The sequence below is a fragment of the Sphaerodactylus townsendi genome, linkage group LG13, assembly GCF_021028975.2.
Source record: "Sphaerodactylus townsendi isolate TG3544 linkage group LG13, MPM_Stown_v2.3, whole genome shotgun sequence".
NCBI classification, from domain to species: Eukaryota; Metazoa; Chordata; class Lepidosauria; order Squamata; family Sphaerodactylidae; genus Sphaerodactylus; species Sphaerodactylus townsendi.
Genome location: NC_059437.1, coordinates 52,095,216 through 52,119,022, shown reverse-complemented (window position 1 = coordinate 52,119,022; position 23,807 = coordinate 52,095,216). Strand labels below are relative to the sequence as shown.

The following is a 23,807-nucleotide window of genomic DNA, read 5'->3' as shown; positions in this document are numbered from 1 at the left end:
GGGGGGGGGGGGGGTGGGGGGGGGGGGGGGTGGGGGGGGGGGGGGGTGGGGGGGGGGGGGGGTGGGGGGGGGGGGGGGTGGGGGGGGGGGGGGGTGGGGGGGGGGGGGGGTGGGGGGGGGGGGGGGTGGGGGGGGGGGGGGGTGGGGGGGGGGGGGGGTGGGGGGGGGGGGGGGTGGGGGGGGGGGGGGGTGGGGGGGGGGGGGGGTGGGGGGGGGGGGGGGTGGGGGGGGGGGGGGGTGGGGGGGGGGGGGGGTGGGGGGGGGGGGGGGTGGGGGGGGGGGGGGGTGGGGGGGGGGGGGGGTGGGGGGGGGGGGGGGTGGGGGGGGGGGGGGGTGGGGGGGGGGGGGGGTGGGGGGGGGGGGGGGTGGGGGGGGGGGGGGGTGGGGGGGGGGGGGGGTGGGGGGGGGGGGGGGTGGGGGGGGGGGGGGGTGGGGGGGGGGGGGGGTGGGGGGGGGGGGGGGTGGGGGGGGGGGGGGGTGGGGGGGGGGGGGGGTGGGGGGGGGGGGGGGTGGGGGGGGGGGGGGGTGGGGGGGGGGGGGGGTGGGGGGGGGGGGGGGTGGGGGGGGGGGGGGGTGGGGGGGGGGGGGGGTGGGGGGGGGGGGGGGTGGGGGGGGGGGGGGGTGGGGGGGGGGGGGGGTGGGGGGGGGGGGGGGTGGGGGGGGGGGGGGGTGGGGGGGGGGGGGGGTGGGGGGGGGGGGGGGTGGGGGGGGGGGGGGGTGGGGGGGGGGGGGGGTGGGGGGGGGGGGGGGTGGGGGGGGGGGGGGGTGGGGGGGGGGGGGGGTGGGGGGGGGGGGGGGTGGGGGGGGGGGGGGGTGGGGGGGGGGGGGGGTGGGGGGGGGGGGGGGTGGGGGGGGGGGGGGGTGGGGGGGGGGGGGGGTGGGGGGGGGGGGGGGTGGGGGGGGGGGGGGGTGGGGGGGGGGGGGGGTGGGGGGGGGGGGGGGTGGGGGGGGGGGGGGGTGGGGGGGGGGGGGGGTGGGGGGGGGGGGGGGTGGGGGGGGGGGGGGGTGGGGGGGGGGGGGGGTGGGGGGGGGGGGGGGTGGGGGGGGGGGGGGGTGGGGGGGGGGGGGGGTGGGGGGGGGGGGGGGTGGGGGGGGGGGGGGGTGGGGGGGGGGGGGGGTGGGGGGGGGGGGGGGTGGGGGGGGGGGGGGGTGGGGGGGGGGGGGGGTGGGGGGGGGGGGGGGTGGGGGGGGGGGGGGGTGGGGGGGGGGGGGGGTGGGGGGGGGGGGGGGTGGGGGGGGGGGGGGGTGGGGGGGGGGGGGGGTGGGGGGGGGGGGGGGTGGGGGGGGGGGGGGGTGGGGGGGGGGGGGGGTGGGGGGGGGGGGGGGTGGGGGGGGGGGGGGGTGGGGGGGGGGGGGGGTGGGGGGGGGGGGGGGTGGGGGGGGGGGGGGGTGGGGGGGGGGGGGGGTGGGGGGGGGGGGGGGTGGGGGGGGGGGGGGGTGGGGGGGGGGGGGGGTGGGGGGGGGGGGGGGTGGGGGGGGGGGGGGGTGGGGGGGGGGGGGGGTGGGGGGGGGGGGGGGTGGGGGGGGGGGGGGGTGGGGGGGGGGGGGGGTGGGGGGGGGGGGGGGTGGGGGGGGGGGGGGGTGGGGGGGGGGGGGGGTGGGGGGGGGGGGGGGTGGGGGGGGGGGGGGGTGGGGGGGGGGGGGGGTGGGGGGGGGGGGGGGTGGGGGGGGGGGGGGGTGGGGGGGGGGGGGGGTGGGGGGGGGGGGGGGTGGGGGGGGGGGGGGGTGGGGGGGGGGGGGGGTGGGGGGGGGGGGGGGTGGGGGGGGGGGGGGGTGGGGGGGGGGGGGGGTGGGGGGGGGGGGGGGTGGGGGGGGGGGGGGGTGGGGGGGGGGGGGGGTGGGGGGGGGGGGGGGTGGGGGGGGGGGGGGGTGGGGGGGGGGGGGGGTGGGGGGGGGGGGGGGTGGGGGGGGGGGGGGGTGGGGGGGGGGGGGGGTGGGGGGGGGGGGGGGTGGGGGGGGGGGGGGGTGGGGGGGGGGGGGGGTGGGGGGGGGGGGGGGTGGGGGGGGGGGGGGGTGGGGGGGGGGGGGGGTGGGGGGGGGGGGGGGTGGGGGGGGGGGGGGGTGGGGGGGGGGGGGGGTGGGGGGGGGGGGGGGTGGGGGGGGGGGGGGGTGGGGGGGGGGGGGGGTGGGGGGGGGGGGGGGTGGGGGGGGGGGGGGGTGGGGGGGGGGGGGGGTGGGGGGGGGGGGGGGTGGGGGGGGGGGGGGGTGGGGGGGGGGGGGGGTGGGGGGGGGGGGGGGTGGGGGGGGGGGGGGGTGGGGGGGGGGGGGGGTGGGGGGGGGGGGGGGTGGGGGGGGGGGGGGGTGGGGGGGGGGGGGGGTGGGGGGGGGGGGGGGTGGGGGGGGGGGGGGGTGGGGGGGGGGGGGGGTGGGGGGGGGGGGGGGTGGGGGGGGGGGGGGGTGGGGGGGGGGGGGGGTGGGGGGGGGGGGGGGTGGGGGGGGGGGGGGGTGGGGGGGGGGGGGGGTGGGGGGGGGGGGGGGTGGGGGGGGGGGGGGGTGGGGGGGGGGGGGGGTGGGGGGGGGGGGGGGTGGGGGGGGGGGGGGGTGGGGGGGGGGGGGGGTGGGGGGGGGGGGGGGTGGGGGGGGGGGGGGGTGGGGGGGGGGGGGGGTGGGGGGGGGGGGGGGTGGGGGGGGGGGGGGGTGGGGGGGGGGGGGGGTGGGGGGGGGGGGGGGTGGGGGGGGGGGGGGGTGGGGGGGGGGGGGGGTGGGGGGGGGGGGGGGTGGGGGGGGGGGGGGGTGGGGGGGGGGGGGGGTGGGGGGGGGGGGGGGTGGGGGGGGGGGGGGGTGGGGGGGGGGGGGGGTGGGGGGGGGGGGGGGTGGGGGGGGGGGGGGGTGGGGGGGGGGGGGGGTGGGGGGGGGGGGGGGTGGGGGGGGGGGGGGGTGGGGGGGGGGGGGGGTGGGGGGGGGGGGGGGTGGGGGGGGGGGGGGGTGGGGGGGGGGGGGGGTGGGGGGGGGGGGGGGTGGGGGGGGGGGGGGGTGGGGGGGGGGGGGGGTGGGGGGGGGGGGGGGTGGGGGGGGGGGGGGGTGGGGGGGGGGGGGGGTGGGGGGGGGGGGGGGTGGGGGGGGGGGGGGGTGGGGGGGGGGGGGGGTGGGGGGGGGGGGGGGTGGGGGGGGGGGGGGGTGGGGGGGGGGGGGGGTGGGGGGGGGGGGGGGTGGGGGGGGGGGGGGGTGGGGGGGGGGGGGGGTGGGGGGGGGGGGGGGTGGGGGGGGGGGGGGGTGGGGGGGGGGGGGGGTGGGGGGGGGGGGGGGTGGGGGGGGGGGGGGGTGGGGGGGGGGGGGGGTGGGGGGGGGGGGGGGTGGGGGGGGGGGGGGGTGGGGGGGGGGGGGGGTGGGGGGGGGGGGGGGTGGGGGGGGGGGGGGGTGGGGGGGGGGGGGGGTGGGGGGGGGGGGGGGTGGGGGGGGGGGGGGGTGGGGGGGGGGGGGGGTGGGGGGGGGGGGGGGTGGGGGGGGGGGGGGGTGGGGGGGGGGGGGGGTGGGGGGGGGGGGGGGTGGGGGGGGGGGGGGGTGGGGGGGGGGGGGGGTGGGGGGGGGGGGGGGTGGGGGGGGGGGGGGGTGGGGGGGGGGGGGGGTGGGGGGGGGGGGGGGTGGGGGGGGGGGGGGGTGGGGGGGGGGGGGGGTGGGGGGGGGGGGGGGTGGGGGGGGGGGGGGGTGGGGGGGGGGGGGGGTGGGGGGGGGGGGGGGTGGGGGGGGGGGGGGGTGGGGGGGGGGGGGGGTGGGGGGGGGGGGGGGTGGGGGGGGGGGGGGGTGGGGGGGGGGGGGGGTGGGGGGGGGGGGGGGTGGGGGGGGGGGGGGGTGGGGGGGGGGGGGGGTGGGGGGGGGGGGGGGTGGGGGGGGGGGGGGGTGGGGGGGGGGGGTGGTGGGGGGGGGGGGGGGTGGGGGGGGGGGGGGGTGGGGGGGGGGGGGTGGTGAGGGGGGGGGGGGGTGGGGGGGGGGGGGGGGGGGGGGGGGGGGGGGCGCGGGGGGGGGGGGGTGGGGGGGGGGGGTGGGTGGGGGGGGGGGGGGGGGGGGGGGGGGGGGGGGGGGGGGGGGTGGGGGTGGGGGGGGGGGGGGGAACTTGCTTCTCTTTTGCCACCATTTGTGTTCCCTCTCATATTCTTCATCAGCCAAACTGGACTTCCATTTTCTAAAAGACATTTTCTTTTTTCTGATAATTTCCTCAACCTCTCTTGTTAACCATGATGGCTTTCTTTTGGACTGGCTCATCCTTTGTGCCCCATTGAAGAAGAAGAAGAAGAGTGTTGCGTTCTCTAGATCTCTCAACAAGATAGACTCAATTGTAAACGAAATCCATTTATTGACAGAAAAGCTGAAGAGCTGCATGCTGGAAAAGGTCATTGACCAATCTGAAAATAAGTGTGAAAATCCCAGCAAGGAATACCTCAGCCCCAGTTATCCAGCCATAGTTCTCAGGCTATGCACCCCCCCACCAAGTCCCAGATAACAACTCTGAAGTTGTCATGAGAAAGCTGCTCCCTGAAAAGTTCACGGCAGCCAAAGCAAGACGGATGAAGAAATGAAAGCTCAGCAGATTGGGTACAGGCTGATTTTTCCTTGATGCCAGATCTCTTGCACCCGCCTGGAAACTCGTGCCAAGGCCAAATAATCAGGTCTTGACAAAGAGTTTGGATTTATATCCCTTTTTCTCTCCTGTAAGGAGACTCAAGGTGGCTTAACAAACTCTTTTCCCTTCCTCTCCCCACAATAGAAGATGAAGAGTTTGGATTCATATCCCCCCTTTCTCTCCTGCAGGAGATCAAAGGGGCTTACAATCTCCTTGCCCTTCCCCCCTCACAACAAACACCCTGTGAGGTAGGTGGGGCTGAGAGAGCTCCGAGAAGCTGTGACTAGCCCAAGGTCACCCAGCTGGCGTGTATGGGAGTGTAGAGGCTAATCTGAATTCCCCAGATAAGCCTCCACAGCTCAGGCGGCAGAGCTGGGAATCAAACCCGGTTCCTCCAGATCAGAGTGCACCTGCTCTTAGTGAGGTAGACACCTTGTGAGGTAGGTGGGGCTGAGAGAGCTCCGAGAGAACTGTGACTAGCCCACAGACACTCAGCAGGAATGTAGGAGTGCAGAAACAAAATCTGGTTCAACAAATAAGACTCTGCTGCTAATGTGGAGGAGAGGGGAATCAAACCACGCTGTGCTTGGTCTTTCGTAATAACTGTCTGCCACACACCAATGTGAGAGAAGATTCTGGAATAGGCGGACCATGCGGCTGGTCAAATAGGGCTGTTGTTATGATGGGGGGAAACGCTGGGAGCATCTGCTAGACCATCGCAAGAAAATCGTGTCTTTTTATTAGGTAAAGAAAAGGAGAGGAGGTTCTCAGTACAACTGTAGAGCATAGCAGGAACCATTATACATCATGTGTGTGAGCAAGTTTTGAAATTGTGGTTCTGTTGTGCTGTACTGTTTGCACACTATATCTATTGGTGTTGGCCATTCTATATCTCTACAACTGATACAACTCCCCCCCCCCCACCCTCCTGCCCCCGTCATCAGATCCGTGCGTAATCGATCTATGAATTTTTAAAACTTTCGGCTCCCAAAACGGACTCTCTCTTGACACCCTCTTACATGAAGATGCTAGGACCGTTTTGGCGAACCTTTGGCACTCCAGATGTTATGGACTACAATTCCCATCAGCCCCTGCCAGCATTGCCAGTTGGCAGGGGCTGATGGGAATTGTAGTCCATAACATCTGGAGTGCCAGAGGTTCGTCCCACTGTGCTAGGAATTGAAGCTGTGACTTTCTGCATGCGAAGCAGATCCTTTACCCCCCCACCCCCACCTTTGCTGGCTCAGGTGACCAAATGCCTTTAAGCTGCCACTGGATATTCCCTGTAAGGTTTCGGCACATTCTCCCTGATACCATACAGGGCAGGCTAGCTTGTACTGTGAGATCTCCCTCTCTCTGTGGTCAGCTAGTTAGCAGATGGCCTGAAGAGGTCTCCATAACAACCGAGCTGCCGTTATTGGCAGCCGCCGCCGTGTTGAACATTTGGGTGAACTGCACCCACGTTTGACTAAAATGGGTACCCCAGGACCAGTGTGAGAAACCCTGGAAACATACTTGTGTGACTGATCACTGGGCATGAGCATATGCCACTTGGGTCTTCAAGGAGGCCAAAAAAATAATGAAACTAAATACCCTGGTTCCCTGTGGTTTGAACACATGACACTGCTTTTGGCCGAATCAGAGTAGAGGAAGAAGAAGAAGAGTTTGGATTTATATCCCCCCTTTCTCTCCTGTGAGGAGACTCAAAGGGGCTTACAAAATCCTTTCCCTCCCCACCCTCAACAACAAACACCCTGTGAGGTGGGTGGGGCTGAGAGAGCTCCGAAGAGCTAGCCCAAGGTCACGCAGCTGGCATGTGTTGGAGTGCACAAGCTAGTCTGGTTCCCCAGATAAGCTTCCACAGCTCAAATGGCAGAGGGGGGAATCAAACCCTGTTCTCCAGATTAGAGTACACCTGCAGCAGTGACGTAGCAGTTAAGAGCAGGTGCATTCTAATCTGGAGGAACCAGGTTTGATTCCCCGCTCTGCCGCCTGAGCTGTGGAGGCTTATCTGAGGAATTCAGATTAGCCTGGGCACTCCCACACACGCCAGCTGGGTGACCTTGGGCTAGTCACAGCTTCTCGGAGCTCTCTCAGCCCCACCCACCTCACAGGGTGTTTGTTGTGAGGGGGGAAGGGCAAGGAGATTGTCAGCCCCTTTGAGTCTCCTGCAGGAGAGAAAAGGGGGATATAAATCCAAACTCCACTCCTCCTCCTCTTAACCACTACACCAGCTTCCTTCCATCAGTAGAAATCTCTTCATGCCAGAGGAAAGCAACAGCGTTACAGGCCACGTGTCCGCAGGATCCTGCGTCTTTCCACTGAATTGCTGTTGCTGCAATCTGGGATGCAAAATATACGCAAATCAACCTATTTGCACCTGCAGCAGTTCTCCCCCCGCCCCCCACCCCCCGCCCCCCGCCCCCCCCCCCGCCTTTGGTTTGAATATGTATGATATTCTTTTGACAGAGTGAAATCTTGAAGGAGTACAAAAAAAAATCTATTGTAACTCAGGCCCTATCCTAGAGATGGCTTTTACCTCTTGCAGATTTAACCGAGGTGGCTCAATTGAAAACCAAGATAAATCACGTCAGTTTGCTGCTTTTCATCAAAACTTGATTATAGTTTAATGATTTTTCTCCCCCTCTTCTGCTCTTCTTGTTTTCAGCGACGGCACATTGAATCCGAGCGGGGTGAGGTTTGGGAGTTCCGAGATCTATAACATAGGTATGAAAGCCCGATGCTCTGATTCTCTTCCTCTCGTTCCTGTCTGACTTTACGTGTTCGCTTGTTGCCTTCGAGAAGTTTTGCGCTTGAGTAGACAAGATTCTCCATGGTCTACCCAACAACCTTGTAAGGTAGATGAGACAGAAAACAGTACGGGGTCTCATGCAGGGTCTCTCTTGGCTTCCTTAACCTGCAAGAGGGAGAGGGTACCGGTCCTCGCCATGTGTGCATGGAGCATACATAGAGTGTCTCATGCCAGTGACAAGTGAATGTGACCCTTGTCCTCTTGAGATTTCTGCGTATTGTGGAGATGCCAGGGGTGAAAGCATCGTCCTCCAACACAGAGCAGAGAGGTTGACTCTTTTGCAGAGCTGAGCATGGCTTTTCCTTGGCTGAGCATCTCATTGGAGAACCCCTTGTATGCTTCTGTTTTGCTTGAGCACAACTTGCGAAGGGCTGCTGAGAGCCAGCGTGGCGTAGTGGTTAAGAGCAGGTGCGCTCTAATCTGGAGAACCGGGTTTGACTCCCTGCTCTGCCACTTGAGCTGTGGAGGCTTTTCTGGTGAACCAGATTAGCTTGCGCACTCCAACACACGCCACCTGGGTGACCTTGGGCTAGTCACAGTTCTCTCAGAACTCTCACCTACCTCACAGGGTATTTGTTGTGGGGGGCGGGGAGGGAAAGGAGATTGTAAGCCCCTTTGAGTCTCCTTACAGGAGAGAAAGGGGGGATATAAATCCAAACCTTCTTCTTTAAACTTAATTCTAGCAAGGTTGTAGGGGTGCCTAGAAACCAGTGGGAGGGAGGGCTTTAGGTGGGAATATGGGGGCCCTGCCACACTGGCTGTGGCATCACGTCACTTTGGTGAAAAGCCAAAAGTGACGTAGGCAGCTTCAAGAATTACTGGAACCTTTTGGTTTCTACCATAGATTTTTGGGCAGTTCCTAGACCTACCTTATGTCACATCTGGTTTTTTTTACCAGAAGTGACATGGCGCTGCAGACAGTGGCATGGGTGGGGCAGTTATTTGTCTTTACTTTTCTAGTTTTCTGAGTGGTGGTGGTTGAAGGTGGGGGGCAGGAATTGGAAGCCCTAAAAAAAGTTGTTTGCAAAATCCCGCCAGACGATGCTTTCCCTTTGGCAAAAAAGAAGCCAAAAGGCTCTAAGTGCAGAGACGGGAGAAGATGCGGCCTTAAATTTGGCAGCCTCGCCTCATTCCGTCCTTTTGGTCCACTGCTTCCAGTAGGGGCTCCACACAGCCAGAAGACGTGTTTATGAACCCTCGTTCGGAAGGGAGGGGCGGCAACATTCTTTTGAAAAGGAGAGGGCAGAGAACCAAATCCTCACGCCGCGGAGCGTCGCAGTCATCTTCTGCCAAGGTGGCATTTGCGTAATGAGGGCTCCAGCGCGAGGATTGTGTTGAGCCATCTGGCGTGAACAATCTCCTGGCTTTGGGACTTTGCTCTTTCCACATCGGGGTCTGGTTGTCTCGAGAGGAGCATTGTTCGTAGATTCCCTTGACTCTTCTCCGCTGCCGTAACTCTTGTGTGCACACAAAAGACGTTGCCAGCGAAGCCCCTTCAAGCGGTGGAGAATCTGCCTCAACAAAGGAGTGGAGCAACAATGGGATAAAATCCGGGGCCCAGTGAACCGGACCGCTGTTTTGGCTGCAGTTCTGTCCCTTGTGTGGGCAGCCATTCGGCTTTAACGGTCCCGGCTCTTCACCCTCCTCTGCTTAAAGCAGTTCTTGAAATAGGGTTTTTGTCGCATGGCCATTCCTCCTCCCTCTGGAGTGGGGCAAGCGAAGGGTAAGAAATACAGGTTTGATGTGGATTTCCTTTAGAACCCAAGATTCTACATATCCAGCCATGTTGCAGGAAGCCTAGATCAGGCTGGTTTGATTTGCTGGATGCTTATCCCACTAATTCCACCATTATTACAAGATATGAGGAGCTCGAAATCAGCATTTAACCATGAAGCCAGCCCTTATTAGAGAGGGCTCTCTGCCCCTACCCCAAACCCCTAGGGTAGGGGCGGCCAACCTATGGCGCTCCAGACGTTCATGGACTACAGTTCCCATCAGCCCCTGCCAGCATGGCCAATTGGCTAATGGGAATTGTAGTCCATGAACATTTGAAGTGCAATAGGTTGGCAATCCATGCCCGAGGGGGATGGCATTGCAACACAATTTCCTGGGAAAAAGGATCGGTTGAAGATTTGTCCAGAGAATACCAAGGGACCACCATGGCGAGGAGGCAGAACAAAATTGCCCCTCCTTGCTCTTCTGCCCCTACAGTTTCCAGGTAAGCTTGTTGGGGCTGAGCAAAGGACAGCTCTCTCCCCCCGCCCCCAGGCACACACGCTGCAGCTCCCCAAAACTCCCATAATCCCCCTCACCAGTTTTTCTTCAGAAAGGGAGAAGCGAGACAGAACCGTGTCCATGGGGAACTTCTGTGAATAGTCTGTAGGTCAGCTTTCATGCACTCTTGTATTTTTATTTGAAATAGTTGGGTGCTGATTTTCTCCCATCCTGGGGACCTGCCGTTTCTTGAAAAGTACACCAAGTGGAATGGCCAAGAGGACCACACCCCCATTCAGGGATTAAGCTGCAGCCCTGACTGTATTTACAAGCTTACTCTAGGTACTTCTTTATGTGTTTAGTTAGAGCAGGGGTAGGGAACCTTTAACACTCAAAGAGCCATTTGGACCCGTTTTCCACGGGAAAAGAAAACACTTGGAGCCGCAAATAATTTTTGACATTTAAAATAAAGATAACACTGTATATATTGGGGTTTTTTTAACCTTTTACTCCGCTCATTCTGAGACGCGCATGGATGCGCCCGCCCTGCTGCCTACAGGGCAGGCAAGGATGGGGCCAGCGGCTCGGCTTCGCTGGCTGCCGGGAAAGCGCCCGCCCCGCTCCAACAGGGCAGGCAAGAGGGGAAGCCCGTGGCACGGCCCAGCCGGTCGCGGGCAAGGATGGGGCCAGCGGCTCGGCTCGTGGAGCCGCAGTGCAAGGGCAGAAGAGCCGCATGCGGCTCTTGAGCCGCAGGTTCCCTACCCCTGAGTTAGAGGTTTAATATGGATATTCACCTTATTAAGTTGCATTGAATCACACTTTTGTATTGTGTCGGTTTGTTGTCATATTTGTTTCAATTTAGTTTCATTGTTTAATTCATTGAAATTCCCTAACATTGTATGTTTTCTTCTCTCTTTTTTGTGCCATTTGCACAGTTTTGGATCAGATATATTTTTTTCTTTTTATGGTGTCCTAGACACCATTCTCCAAAGCAGTCCCTTTCTCTGGGGGGATCTGATCCCTCTAGTCTGGAGATCCGTTGTAATCCCAGGAAATCACCGCCACCACCACTTGGACGTTGGGAACCTGATTCCCAAGATTGGGTTTGGCCCAGAAACATGGTCAGCGCCTTCTTTGGACTAGATTTAGCATGCCATGCTGGCAGGGGCTGATGGGAATTGTAGTCCATGAACACCTGGAGCGCCGCAGGTTGCAGACTCTTGGACTAGAAGGTTCTTGTCCGTTACCCGTCAATGTACACTCAGAAGACCCAGTAGACATAAACCAATGTTTTGTTTCCTCAGTGGAAGCTTTCGAAGAGGTCTCGGACAGCCTGTGCGTCCCTCAATACAACAAGGACGGCGAAGAGAGGGTCATCCTTTTCCTGAAGATGGCCACCAATCACGTGTTCAGCCTGGGTCTGGTGCAACGTATCAAGGAAGCAATTCGCCGGGCCCTCTCTGCCAGGCACGTCCCTAGCCTGATTCTGGAAACTGAAGGCATTCCGGTATGTCAAGGCAATGCTTCCCTATTTCTTTCTCCTTTCGCGCGCTCTCTCTCTCTTTCCCCCCCTTGTCACCTTGGAATAGTAATTAGGAGCAGTTGTCATCTCTCTTCAAAGCCCACACACGCCTGGAAATTTTAGCCTCTCCGTTTTGAAAAAGTGGATCGGAGTTTTATAAATAGTTTGGCTAGGTTGCTTAGCAACTTGTGTGTGTGCCTTTCTTCTTAAATAAGTCTTTCTCTTTTTAACCCCCCCCCTCCCAATTTCCTAACAAAACACCTCTCTCTGGTTTATAAATATACAGGCGCTCTGTTGATATATCAGGTATTCTTAGGCATTTTCAATTAAGGGGATTATTAATTTTGGCTTTTTGGTATGCAAAAAAGATGTCTTTATCCACACTCTGTATTCTTGAAAACAAGAGAGATAAATTAGTCTGCAAGGTGTCTTTAAGAAGGGAGCCCCCTCCTTTAAACCTTCTCTGAAAATGTGAGAGTGGACCTGGAAGAAATTCTGACCAGGTAGAGTTCTGCCAGCTTTTAATTGGGGTGAAAAAAAAATGGTTCATGCTTTCTTACCATGGAGGAATATGGAAGGTTCTGTATAAGAGATTCCACAACTTCATGTTGTATCTTGAGGCAGGTTTATACAATGGCTTGAACCAATCTTGCCCCAAAGAATCTTGGGAATTGTAGTTCTGTGAGGTATATTCAGTACGATGCTAAACCGCAGTTTCCAGAATTTTTGTTTTGTCGGAGGAAAATTGAGCAGAGATCCAGCATGTGGTACTGATTAAGAGTAGCGAACTCTGATCTGGAGAATCAGGTTTGATTTCCTGCTCCTCCACATGAAGCCTGCAGGCTGACCTTGGGCCAGCCACCGTTCTCTTAGCTCTCAGCCCCGCCTGCCCCACAAGGTGTGGGGAGGGTAAGGAACTGTGCCTGTAATCTGCTTAGAGAAAACCGGGGTATAAAAACCAGCTCTCATTTTTTTTCCAGCTTGGATGTCACATGAAACCTATTTAGCTAACCACGGTTTGTGTTTGTCCAAATGTCAAGTGCTCTGATAACCTTCGGAAATTGGGGTACATTGAACCAATATCCAGTGCCAGTGCATTCAGTAAAGTGTCTTGACCGTGGCATCACCACAAATACACATTGTGTGTTCCTGCATGGCAAAAGGATTGGACTTGATGGCCCTTGGGGTCTCTTCCAACTCTATGATTCTAGGATTCAGTCCACCCAAAATCATGCTCCTTTGGGAGGGAAGGGTACAGCAACACAAGGAACAAGGGAAAGTTGCTTTCCTTTGGGACAAATCTGAACATGCTACTGAGAATCCAAACCCATTGTTCAAGTGAAATCATGGGGTTCCTTTGCTGTTGTCTGACCGGTCACTGGTTGTTAGTATTGCTTGGATCCAGGGAAGGCTTTGAGAGGAGATCGCTTGTGACTGTTTTGTTCAAGATACTTCTAGGACAGTGATGGCGAACCTATGGCACGGGTGCCAGAGGTGGCACTCAGAGCCCTCTCTGTGGGCACGCGCAAAAAGAGTCGCCCCCCTCCACACATCTAGGCTGGCCTGGGCCGCTGGGCTCGATTATTAGCATTAAACCAAGACCTAGTTTTGGGGAGGCAGTGTAGGCAACCCTGTTAAGTGCTGTTAAACCCCACTGATTTTCATGCAAAGAACTAAAGCACGATCCTTTACCTGGGAGTAAGCTCAGTTGCTGGCAATGGGGTTTGCTTCTGAGTAAACCCTCCTAGGATCGTGACTCACCCGTTGGAAGAGTTGCACGGTTGCTTCAAATCAAAACCACCACCTACCACCAAGCTTACTCCCGAGTAACGCATGCCTCGGAGCCAACCGGTTTTCTAAACTAAAACCTCAGTATTCAGGTTGAATTGCCGTGTTGGCACTTTGTGATAAATAAGTGGGTTTGGGGTTGCAATTTGGGCACTCGGTCTCGAAAAGGTTCACCATCACTGTTCTAGGACTCCTCTTATGAAAGCATGAGCCGACTTCTAATCCCAGCTGGTTCTGTGCCGCCTCCACCCGCAGATGAGCACGGAGATAGCACGGGAAACCGTCCGACTGTCAGCTACTTGATGTTGCAGGAGATGTTTTTCTCCAGGTGTCTCCACGAGGGGAACGCACAGAAGAATGGTTTAAGGTTGTTTGTGAAAGCTGGCAGCTTCAGGAATCCTACTTTAGATCGTGAATCAGTTCACACACTCGGAAAGATTTTTAGAACTGAATTTTAATTATGGCGGAGGCATTGGTGCGCCAGCTGCAGCAAACTAAGCGGTGTGCTTGCTTTCGGAGGTGGGTGGGGGTCTCTTTGCCTCCTTGAACTAAACATTTGTCTTAGGAACAGAAGAAAAAATGGTCAGTGCTTTGTTTCCTTGGAAAAGTGTGTTTCAGAGGGGATAGCTATATTGGTCCGCAGTAGAACCAGCAAGATTTGAGACCAAGATCTCTAGGGTTATAACGTTACCTTTGAATCCTGAGAACAAGCGGCAGGGAAGAGCTCTTGTTTTCTTGCCCTACCTTCCTATCCCCAGTTTGGTTCCTGCTGGGGTGGACCGTCTGTAAGGACTATGGCTGGCCCTCCAGAATAACAGGATAGCCACTCTGTGAGACAGGCTACTGCGCTAGATAGACCACCAGTCTGATCCAGTAGAGCTCTTCTTCTGTTCTTAATAGAATAATTGATACCACTGTTGAAAGCCCTTTGAGAGGAAAGGCTAGAACTGGCTCCAGGTACTTCAGGGGTCTTGACAGTAGGCGCTGTCAACTCTAGAGACTCAGTGGAACCTCCCGCTACAGAAGCAGTGTACCTCTGAACAGCTGCTGTAGTAAAACAGGTAGTTAAGTGACATTTTAACCTGTTATAAATGTGAATGTACAATGATCAAACAGTTGTATACCAACACTGTTTGTCAAGTTAGATGCTCCGGGGAAGGTCCGTTAACCAGCAGAATTAGTACTCCTCGTGGGGTTAAACAAGGTTGCATACTGGCTCCTACTTTATTCAATTTATTCCTCAATAATTTACCGCATGCTTTGGTGTCTGTGAATGGGCATAGTCACCTCCAGGCTAGACTATTGTAACTCGCTCTACGCGGGCCTTCCCTTGCGTCTGATTCGGAAGCTAAAACTGGTCCAAAATGCAGCTGCACGTCTGCTCACAGGGTGTGCCATCTGGGATCATATCCAGCCTGTGTTGCACCAGCTGCATTGGCTCCCAGTGGAGTTCCGAATCATCTTCAAGGTGTTGGTGTTGACCTTTAAGGCCTTACGCGGCCTGGGACCCTCATTACCAACCGGGACGCATTACCCCATATGTCCGAGTGGAGCCTCTGCGCTCAGCAGAGGCCAATTACCCTGGGGTCCTGGCCCCTCTGTGATGGGCTGCGGCTCCACCGGGCCAGGGCCTTCACGGCTCTGGCCCTGCCTGGTAGAACCTCTCTACCACCAGCTGTCAGACCCCTCTCGCAGGTTCTTGGAGGGATTCGTGGAGCCTGCAAGACTTCAGGTGTTCCACCCAGACCCGGGAAGACCAGCCGCTGAGGGGTGCCCTGCTCATCCTCCCCTTCTGTATAGGGTCCCTAACATCATCGGGGCCCACCATTCTTCTTGGGAGGGTTGCATGTGGGTTCGTGGGCTAGTGTTTTAGAATAGAAATTTTTAAACTTATATGTTTATGTTTATATAATGGCACTATATTATTGTTCACCGCCCTGAGCCCTTTGGGGATAGGGCGGTATATTAAATCAAATAATAAATAAATAAAATAAAATAAATAGTCCTAAATTACATCTTACCCATGTTCCTTTAATGTTGTATGCAGACGATGCAGTGTTATTGTCCTTGTCCAGTATTGGCCTTAAACTCCTAATGTACAGTTTTGCTAATTATTGCGAAGAGAACAGACTGGAAATTGACTATGCTAAAACTAAAGTTCTCATTTTTGCTAAGAGTTGGAAGCCCTCATCCTGGCGAATTAAGGGCCACAAAATTGAGCAGGTCAAATATTTCCGATACCTTGGCATTTACTATAGGAATGTACAACGCAGCAAGCTTTTTTCCTCCTGCGGGTTAGTGGATTCTGAGTGAAAACTTTTGATCAGGGGTCGGCCTGCAAATCACCACCGCTTGGTTCTTTGTTCACAGTACACTATAAATGGGAAGAAAGTCGAAGTGGCCGTCAAGCAGATCATCGCTGGCAAAGAAGTCGAGCAGCGGGGCATCTTTTCCAATCCTGAGACGCTGGACCTCTACCGGGATATCCCCGAGCTCCGCGGCTACTGAAGCGACCGGCCTTCCCTTCTCCCGGTGTTTGTGTGTGTGCGCAAGTGTGGAGATTTTGTACCATGTATATATTGTATATGAATACTGTATGTAAAGGAGAGCCTTTTATTTAAGTGACGGCGTTTCCTGTTTGTAAGGAGAAAGGCTGTCCCTTGGCCGAGCGCTCCATGACATGGCTTTGGGTGGAAGTTGCAACTCCCCCGTTATTTTGAGTTCTCCTCCACCAGCCCAGAAGATTTTACTGATCTAAGTTCAGTCACTGGATGGGGGGGCTTTTATAATATACTAAAACCGCTCTCCCCCGCCCCTTCTCCTTTCTGTTTTTAAAATGAAACTGAGTAGGTTAAACTCAGAGAGAGCTCGTCCCGTTTTGAGTAAAGTTATTTTCAAGGTGCGTTTTGGCAAACAGTCAGTTTTCTGGGCAAGTCCCTTGGTCTGAATATCAGCAGACAATTGACTCCTCCTCCTTCAGCACCTCCACTGAGTTTGTGCTGCAGCACATAGGTTCTTTTCCACTTTGAGAAAGTGTTTCTTGGTTCCTGTGGAGCAGGGTAGTCCCAAGAGACCTGGCTAGTATCCCATGTGAACTGATGCCCCGTTGTGGACTGTGTTCCAGAATGCTTTTCAGCACATTGGCCTGCTAAAAGTAGAAATTGCACCCCAAATGTAAACAAAATTAACTGGATTAATGGGTCTCTTTTTTTAATGCAGCATTTACTTGCTTTCTTTTTTTAAACAGACGCTTCCGGTTCGTTTAACCTTTCTTTTTATTTAAAGAAAAATCTTTTCAGATTGGAGCACAAGTGTTCTTGCAGCTCTTTTGAAGAACGCCGAAGATTTTTGCCCTTGACTAGAGACGGGTCGCGCGTTAAGCCCCCGTTGCCCTTGCCGAGACAGGTTTTAGAGAGCAATAAAAGTCCCACCCGTGTTGATGGGACTTCAGTGCAGATAAGTTTCCTTGAAGTGGCTTTGATATCTCCCCTGCCCCCTGGCAAATGACCTCTTGCAAAAAGAGCAACGTGGTGACATTGAAGCACACGGTAGACAGTCAGCTTAAAATCTGGCTAGAGTACCAGCTCTTAAGAAATACAAGAGATGCCGAATTCCTTCACATGGACACAAGGACGGTTCAGGAACATGAAAAATCAGCCACTGAGACTCTCTCTTCTTGAATACCCATGACTGGTGTTTGGTTTTTTTTTTTAACAGTGGGTTTTCCCCAGTGGTTTACTGTAGGCAAAGGCCTCATCCACCCCTTCCTCTCCGGAGTGAATGATAGAGGCTTTGGTGGAACTCTCCTGGGACGCCTCACCTGCCTAAGGCAATTTGCTTGTGGTTTGGCCTGTTGAACTGGCAACTTCAGGTGTATCAATAGAACATTCTGACTTCTCTTCCTGCTGTGCTTTCAGCAATCTTCTCAAAAGCCCTTTGCCAGAGGCCTTGGCCAGTGTGGGGAGAAACCAGGCGGGAGTAGTGAAGGGAGGGCAGTTTTATGGGATTAAGGGCTAGGCTGGGGGCAATAGGGAAGCCCCTTTGGGGCGGAATTGACCCTGCAGGTTGCCAGTTTGCTCGCCCTCCCACCAGAACCCCACGGAGCTCGAGGTTCGAGGCCAATACATGTAACTTAAAAACAACAACTGTGCAATCTTTGGGGAATGACCTGCAATGATTTCCTGGTGCTTTGGTCTTTTTTGCTTTGCAAAGGGATCTGTTTTTTAAAAATAAAAACGCGCTCTTACGACTGTGAAATCCGGTCCACGGCAGCAGCTACAGTTTGTGTTTTCGCAAAGCGGGGGGCCAGTTGTAACTACCGTTCGGGAAAATGTCCGGCGCTCGGCAATCCCTGCACCGCTTTGAATATGTCGTGGGTAAATTCTGTATTTTGCAACTTTTTCAAACAATTCATGCTGTTGAGTGAGCCCCAATGCTGTTTTAAGACGTTTAAACAATAAAATAGCAGGATAAGTGGCTGTTTTGAACGGACCAAATATTTTGCACTGAGCATGGATGTACAAAAGGACAGGCAGTTCCCAGGCAAGGCGGGTTGGGTGATTGGTGTGGAGCAAGACTGGATGTTGAAAAACGACGCAGCTAGTTGGATTCATGGCTCCTCTCTGTCCCTACCAGGGGAGGGGCTTCGCGGGTTGATTTCCTCTACCAATGTTTGATTCCCTAATGTAGCCTGCCCTCGTTGGAAGCATTGGGGAAGAGCGTTCTTTTAGGCCAGAGAGCTGCAGCTGGACCTGAAGAGTGCTATACATTAGCCCAGCACTGCACAGAACTTGATGGAGAAAACGCAGATGCATCCACCACTTGTAATCCAGAAATAAGCTTCTCCCAGAAATCAAAGGCTGCCTGGAGTGATTTGTTGGAAAACAGAACCTGTTTGATCAAGGATTTGCATGTGTGTGTGTGTTACTTTCCACAATACAACCTGTTGACCCCTTTGCACCATATTCAGCCTTTCCCACATTCATTGAACAATTCGTGCAGTTGCCATGGGACACAAACTGAACCCTCCTTTGTCCCTTTAACAGGGGTATGTATGGATTCTATAGCAGAAGGGGCGGGAGGCACGTGATGGTCTCCAACAGGTGAAATGGATCAACAAGAGGAAAGGTGGAAGTTACCGTTTTGGATCTGACTGGTCTAGCACAGTGTTTTCCAACCCTTTGGGGGTATGTTAACCCACCAGCCCCATGTTTCTTGGTATGGCTGGTGACGCACTTCGAAAAACAGCATGCACAAACATAGGGCCCATTTTTTCAGGCTTTGGAGGTGGGGAGTTATAGGTTAGGAAATGCTCATAAAAGGATTCAGGTCTCTGGAGCACAACTGTCTGTGAGATTGATTCTGTACCCCTAAAACATCTTCAACATATGGATTGATAAATAAGGTGTTTACAAAGATGCCTCAAGTCTGTGCAGTTCTTCCTGCTTCAAAATGGCGGGGTCAGATTTGTTGGTTCTGCCTAGAGGCAGTCTTTTCAACTTTAGGTGACGAAGGATCTCAGAGTCTGCTTTCTAGAGCTACAACTGGGAAATAACAGAGGTTATTTATGTATTTCTTTATTTTTCCAAATCCAAAACCTTTATTAGGCATAAAACCGGAGTTCCAAATACAATAAAAAGATCATTATTGCACAACTTGCAGTACACAGAGTAAAAATGTAGCAACAGCTTCAGAGATTTCAGCATTAGAGTTATTTAGAAGCTTAGCCACCTTCATCTTATCAGAAAGGAGCATAAATCCTGTTGGTAATACAGTTCTCAAATCAGTTCTGATGTTGTTGTATTTTGAACAGTGAAACAGAATATGAGAAAGTGAATCAGTTGTATTAGGACAGAAACGACAGCAACGCTCATTTTGTGGAATACTAGAGAAGCGACCTCGAAGATGTACTGACGGAAAAGAGTTACACCTTGCTGTAGTCATGATCCATCTGCAATTGTAATTAACAAGATGTTCCAGGTATATAGCAGGGCTAGATTTCTGAGGGATAATCCCGAAGAATATTGGAGAGCAAGAGCTTTGCTCAGGAGAAATTGATATTCTTGATCGAATAATATAGACTTTAAGTGATGGTAAATCTCCGGAGAGGTGAGCATTTGTAGTGCCTCCCAAGAGAAGCCCAAGGAAAAGATCTTTCTTTCAATATGTAGCCACCATTTCGAAAGCTGGAGCTCTCTCATTTCTAACTGGGACAAACTGTTAGGGTCAGTGCAGAAACAAAGACGCAGCCAAAACTTAAAAGTAACAACCCAAGTATTTCTTTATTTAATTTCTATCATTTTTTCCCAATGAGGGTTGAGCTCAAGGCAGTTAACACCCATACCTTTATTCTGGGTTGTAAAGACTGGGCTAAATAAACATCTGGGAGTTATTTAACAGAACTTTATTTACTGAATGACCTATGGTCAGATATCTGTGCTATGGGATAATACATGGAAAGATTGTATGAAATATTTGCACAAAGAGCCAAAAACAGAAGACAGATTATGGCAGTGACGGCTCGACAGAAGGAAAACAAGTAGTAGTAGAGGAAGAACAAGACGTTCGAGAAGGGATGGATAAGTTGTCAGAATTATTGACTCAGTGTATGCAGATATTGACAAATCAAGTTAAACAATCAGAAGAAAATACAAAGCAGTGATGAGTCAAATCAAACAACTGGAAGATAATACACGAGAGAACAAAGAAGTGCAAAATCTAAAGAAGGAGATAACAGAACTAGCTGATATTTTTAAAAAGCACACAAAAAACCCATTCATTTATCTGATTAAATGAGCCTTGAAGAAGAAAGGGCATTTGGATTCATATCCCTCTTTTCTCAACCATAAGGAGTCTCAAAGGGGCTTACAAACTCCTTTCCCTTCCTCTCCTCGCAACAGACACCTTGTGAGGCAGGTGGGCCTGGGAGAGTTCCGAGAGAACCGTGACTGCCCCAAGGTCACCCAGCAGGGTAGGCTTTATGTGGAGGAGTGGGGAATTGAACACAAATTTGAGACCACTGCTCTTAACCAATATGCCACACGGGGTCTAATAATAAAACCTATGTATAACAACAACGATGATCATGTTAACAATTAAAAACTAAATGAACTAGAACGATCTAAAATCTTCTTAAAAGATGGCGCCCTAATAATAAAGGTCCCCTTGTACTCTCACCCCACCAGTAGGTGGAATCCTTATAGTGATGGGATCCAAAAATTTTAGTAACAGGTTCCCATGGTGGTGGGATTCAAACTGTGGTGTAGCGCCAATGGGCGGGGCGGGGCACGACGGTGGCATGGCTGGGCATTCCGGGGGCGGGGCATTGCTGGGCGGGGCCAGTCCTTGGGTGGGAAACGAACTCACGCAGGCGCAAGCTGCCACGCACGCCGGTGCACCTCCTGCTAGACTGTTTCAAGTTCTGTGCGCTACTGCTGAGAAGAGGGGCGTAGCTAAGGCAAAAATCACGTGGCAAAATCGCCCATTAGTAACCCCCTCTCGGCACACACAAATAATTAGTAACCTACTCTCGGGAACCTGTGAGAACCTGCTGGATCCCACCTCTGCTTATTATGGATGAACAAAAAAAAATGGGGACACAGATTGAACTTGGGATCTTCTCCATGCAGACAGATCTATCCATGGCTGGAAGAAAAAGGGTGTGGAAGAGAACATAGTGCAGGAGTCCCTGTTGTGGTGCCCGGGCCACTTTGGCACTGGCTCTGCCTCCTGTGGCAGCCATTTTGTAGCCAGCTGTGCCTCCTGCAGCAGCCATTTTGTGGCTGCCCCTACCATATTGTGTTAGCATTCCACACTTTTCCTGGTATCCACCAAGTGTTTTTAGAAAATGTTGTGGGCCAAGCAGGGCTTTTACCTAGCAGGGCTTCTGTTTGTTCATTGGGGATTTGACTGGCTGTGCCGATTTTTAAAAAATGTTGCTTTGGCAGAAGCTGCCACCACAGTACAAGGATCTACACCAGAGGTGGGATCCAGCAGGTCCTCCCAGGTTCCCAAGAGTAGGTTACTAATTATTTGTGTGTGCCGAGAGGGGGTACCACTGCGATTTTGCCAATGCGATTTTCGCTTTAGTTACTCTCAGCAGAAGCGCCGCAGAACTTGAAGCAGTCTAGCAGGAGGTGCACCGCGCGTGACAGCCTGCTCAGGTATCTGTTTCTGCCCAAGGACTGGCGAATCGCCGCATCCTTGCCACAGCCTGTGCCCAGGAATGTCGTGGCCATGCCCCGCCAGCCCCGCCCATTCCCCATTGGCTTACGCCACAGTTTGAATCCCACCACCATGGGAACTCCGTTAAAAACTTTGATCCCACCACCGATCTACACTGAAGGTGGGATCCAGCAGGTCTCCAGGTTCCCAAAAGAGTAGGTTACTAATTATTTGTGTGTGCGGGGTTCCCTAGTAGTGATTGCTGCAGTATTCGCCAATTCGCCCTCTCAACAGTAGCGCCAGAGGCTCTGGCTGTAGGAAGGAATACGGCGTCTTGTGTTAACCTGCGCTAATGTGTCATTCCTGCCAAGACTGGCACTGCTGACTACATCCTTGCCACAGCCCAGCCCAGGAATGCTCGGCCATGCCCCGGTTGTGCCCTGCCCAGCCCCATTGGCGCTACGCCACAGTTTGAATCCCACCACCATGGGAACCTGTTACTAAAACTTTTGGATCCCACCACTGATCTACACTGTGCAATTGTGGTAGCTGATTTGTGGTTGGCTTGGCCTCCTGTGGCAACCATTTCGTGGCAATAGTTTTTGTGGCCGCCCACACCACTGTGTCAGAATTCAAAAGGTGCCTGCAGACCCATACTGCTTCATGGGTAGTAGAAATGCTCAGGCGTTGGGATAGCGGCTTGGGTGTGGGGCAGTGCGGCTTGCAAAAACAGATGCCTAATATCCAAATTGGAAGGGTTTCCTTCCCCCAGACAGCCCTCTTGCCTCTGATTAAAAGTTCTTCCACAGTCTAGTGGTGTTGGCTCCTCTTTGGTATTCTGAACGTAACTTCTACTTTCGCTTGCATACATATATTCATTAAAAGTTTATTACCCGTTCTCCAGCGCATGCAAAATATCTGGAGTTTACAAAGCGCTCTGATCATTATTAATAAGTAAATCTGGAATAGTTCATTAATTAATGGCAGATGGTTCAGAGAGGCTCTGATAAACTAAGAAAGAATGTTAGGAGTTTAGCCAAAATGAGGGCTGGATTATAACAAACATGTTTCAGCATTGGCAGCAGGGGGAATTTAGTCTTTTGCTCCTGTTTTCTGTATAGTTTGGCAGTCACTTTTAAATGCACAAACCCACAAAAACATAGATGGGTTTTCTGTGTCTCTAGTGGTTGCATAAGAACAGTGGAATAATCCTTTTCAGAGTCGCCCAGAGGCCAAGAGTTCTAATGTTCTCCCCAATGAAAAGATGAAATTGTGATTTCTGGTTCTGATTTCTAATTCGGTCTGGTCTATGCCTGCAGCTAAATAAGGTGGCTGAATCTGCTGTGTCGCTTTAGACCAGAGGTCCCCAACCTTTTTGAGCCTCGGGGCACCTTTGGAATGCTAACACAATGTGGCAGGGGCAGCCACAAAATGGCTGCTGCAGGAGGTGGAACCGGCTACAAAATGGCTGCCACAGGAGACGGAGCCAACTCAAAATGGCTGCAGGAGGCAGAGCAACAAAATGTTGCTGTAGGTTACCTGTCTGATGTACCAGGCACACAATGGCAACAGGTAACTTACACTTATTGCACCCAGGCAGAAGCAAGCTCACAGCAAGGCTTATCTAGAGGGCCTTGTCCAAAGGATTGGGGTTCTGTAAGGAGTTAATCCTCAACAGATACAGACACTTCTATCTTCCCATATCTTGCTGCAATACGAGCACTCCTCCCTTGCTTCTGCAGCAGCAGCCTCTGCTTCTGCCTCCTGTGCACAGCTGATTCATTACTGGGTTCCCTAGGAGGATCTGCAGGCTCCTCCATCTGTATGTCATTGGGAAGGGCTGGGTGTTGGCTCTGCTGCCTGGTCTTCCTCAGGAGCAGCCAACCCTGGCTGCACTTTGTCCTCAGGTTCTGCCTCAGAGTCCTCTGTACCCTGGTAAGTACCCAGGGGCTGGCTCTTGACATTTGGTGGCAAGCTGGGTCCCGGACCAGCTATGTCCAGGATGAGCTATAGTCAAATGATGGTTATTTTCTTATGTCTGAACCAGAATATCTTGCTGAGCACATTTGGAAGTAACAGGCTGTCGTCTGTTGGAAGCAGGGCTGTTGGATTAGGTGGATGTGTAGTTTGACCCAACAGAGCTGATCATGTGGTTGACCTTTGCTGTTTTGCTGCTTTTCAAAATGCTTTCTGCTGATGGAGAGTGAGTGCTTTTAGGCTGTCTTTATTTAAAATGTCCTAAATTGGTTAAAACGTTTGGCATATTTGTATCTGCTTTTTAAAAGGTGACCAGTAAATTAATAACGTCTCGAAACGTCCGTCCCTCCCCTTGGATCAATTGAAAATGGTCTCCACGACTGGGTGGCAGATTTTTAAAAAGAAGAGTTAATTATGGTTAAAAGAGGACATCCGTGACTGACCAGCATTAGCAGGAGATGATCCTTGCACATGTCAGTGGGAATTCTAAACGAGTCGACTTCCGGTCCCTCTTTCTTGCCGCTTTCCCCGTGCTCCCAGAGAATCACAACAAACACACAGCTCTGCTTAAAAACAAAATAGCGCGATAAACTTTGTTGTGCCAACAGGGTGGAACCTGGTGGTTACAGCGTCCATCGGGGCAGGCCGAGCAGCTGTTGAAACCTGCAGCAAGGATTTCGTGCCAATCTGTTTGCTCCTTTTAATTGCAAAAAAACCCTCTGGCCATTCTAATAACCGTTTCATCACCTCTGGGGAAGGCGCTTCGGCGCTTT

At 55.4% G+C, this 23,807-nt stretch overlaps 1 protein-coding gene across 1 annotated transcript in view; it reads left to right on the top strand.

Annotated features, from left to right (window-relative positions):
* AACS (acetoacetyl-CoA synthetase) overlaps window positions 1-18,312 on the top strand; it is a 63,257-nt gene extending 44,945 nt beyond the window's left edge. Inside the window, exons 10-12 of the mRNA XM_048513861.1 lie at window positions 7,227-7,285; window positions 10,889-11,091; window positions 15,265-18,312. Coding sequence (XP_048369818.1) covers window positions 7,227-7,285; window positions 10,889-11,091; window positions 15,265-15,402 — 400 coding nt within the window. The 3' untranslated portion in view covers window positions 15,403-18,312. The remainder of the gene's footprint in view (window positions 1-7,226; window positions 7,286-10,888; window positions 11,092-15,264) is intronic.
* The last annotated feature ends 5,495 nt before the right edge of the window (window positions 18,313-23,807 follow it).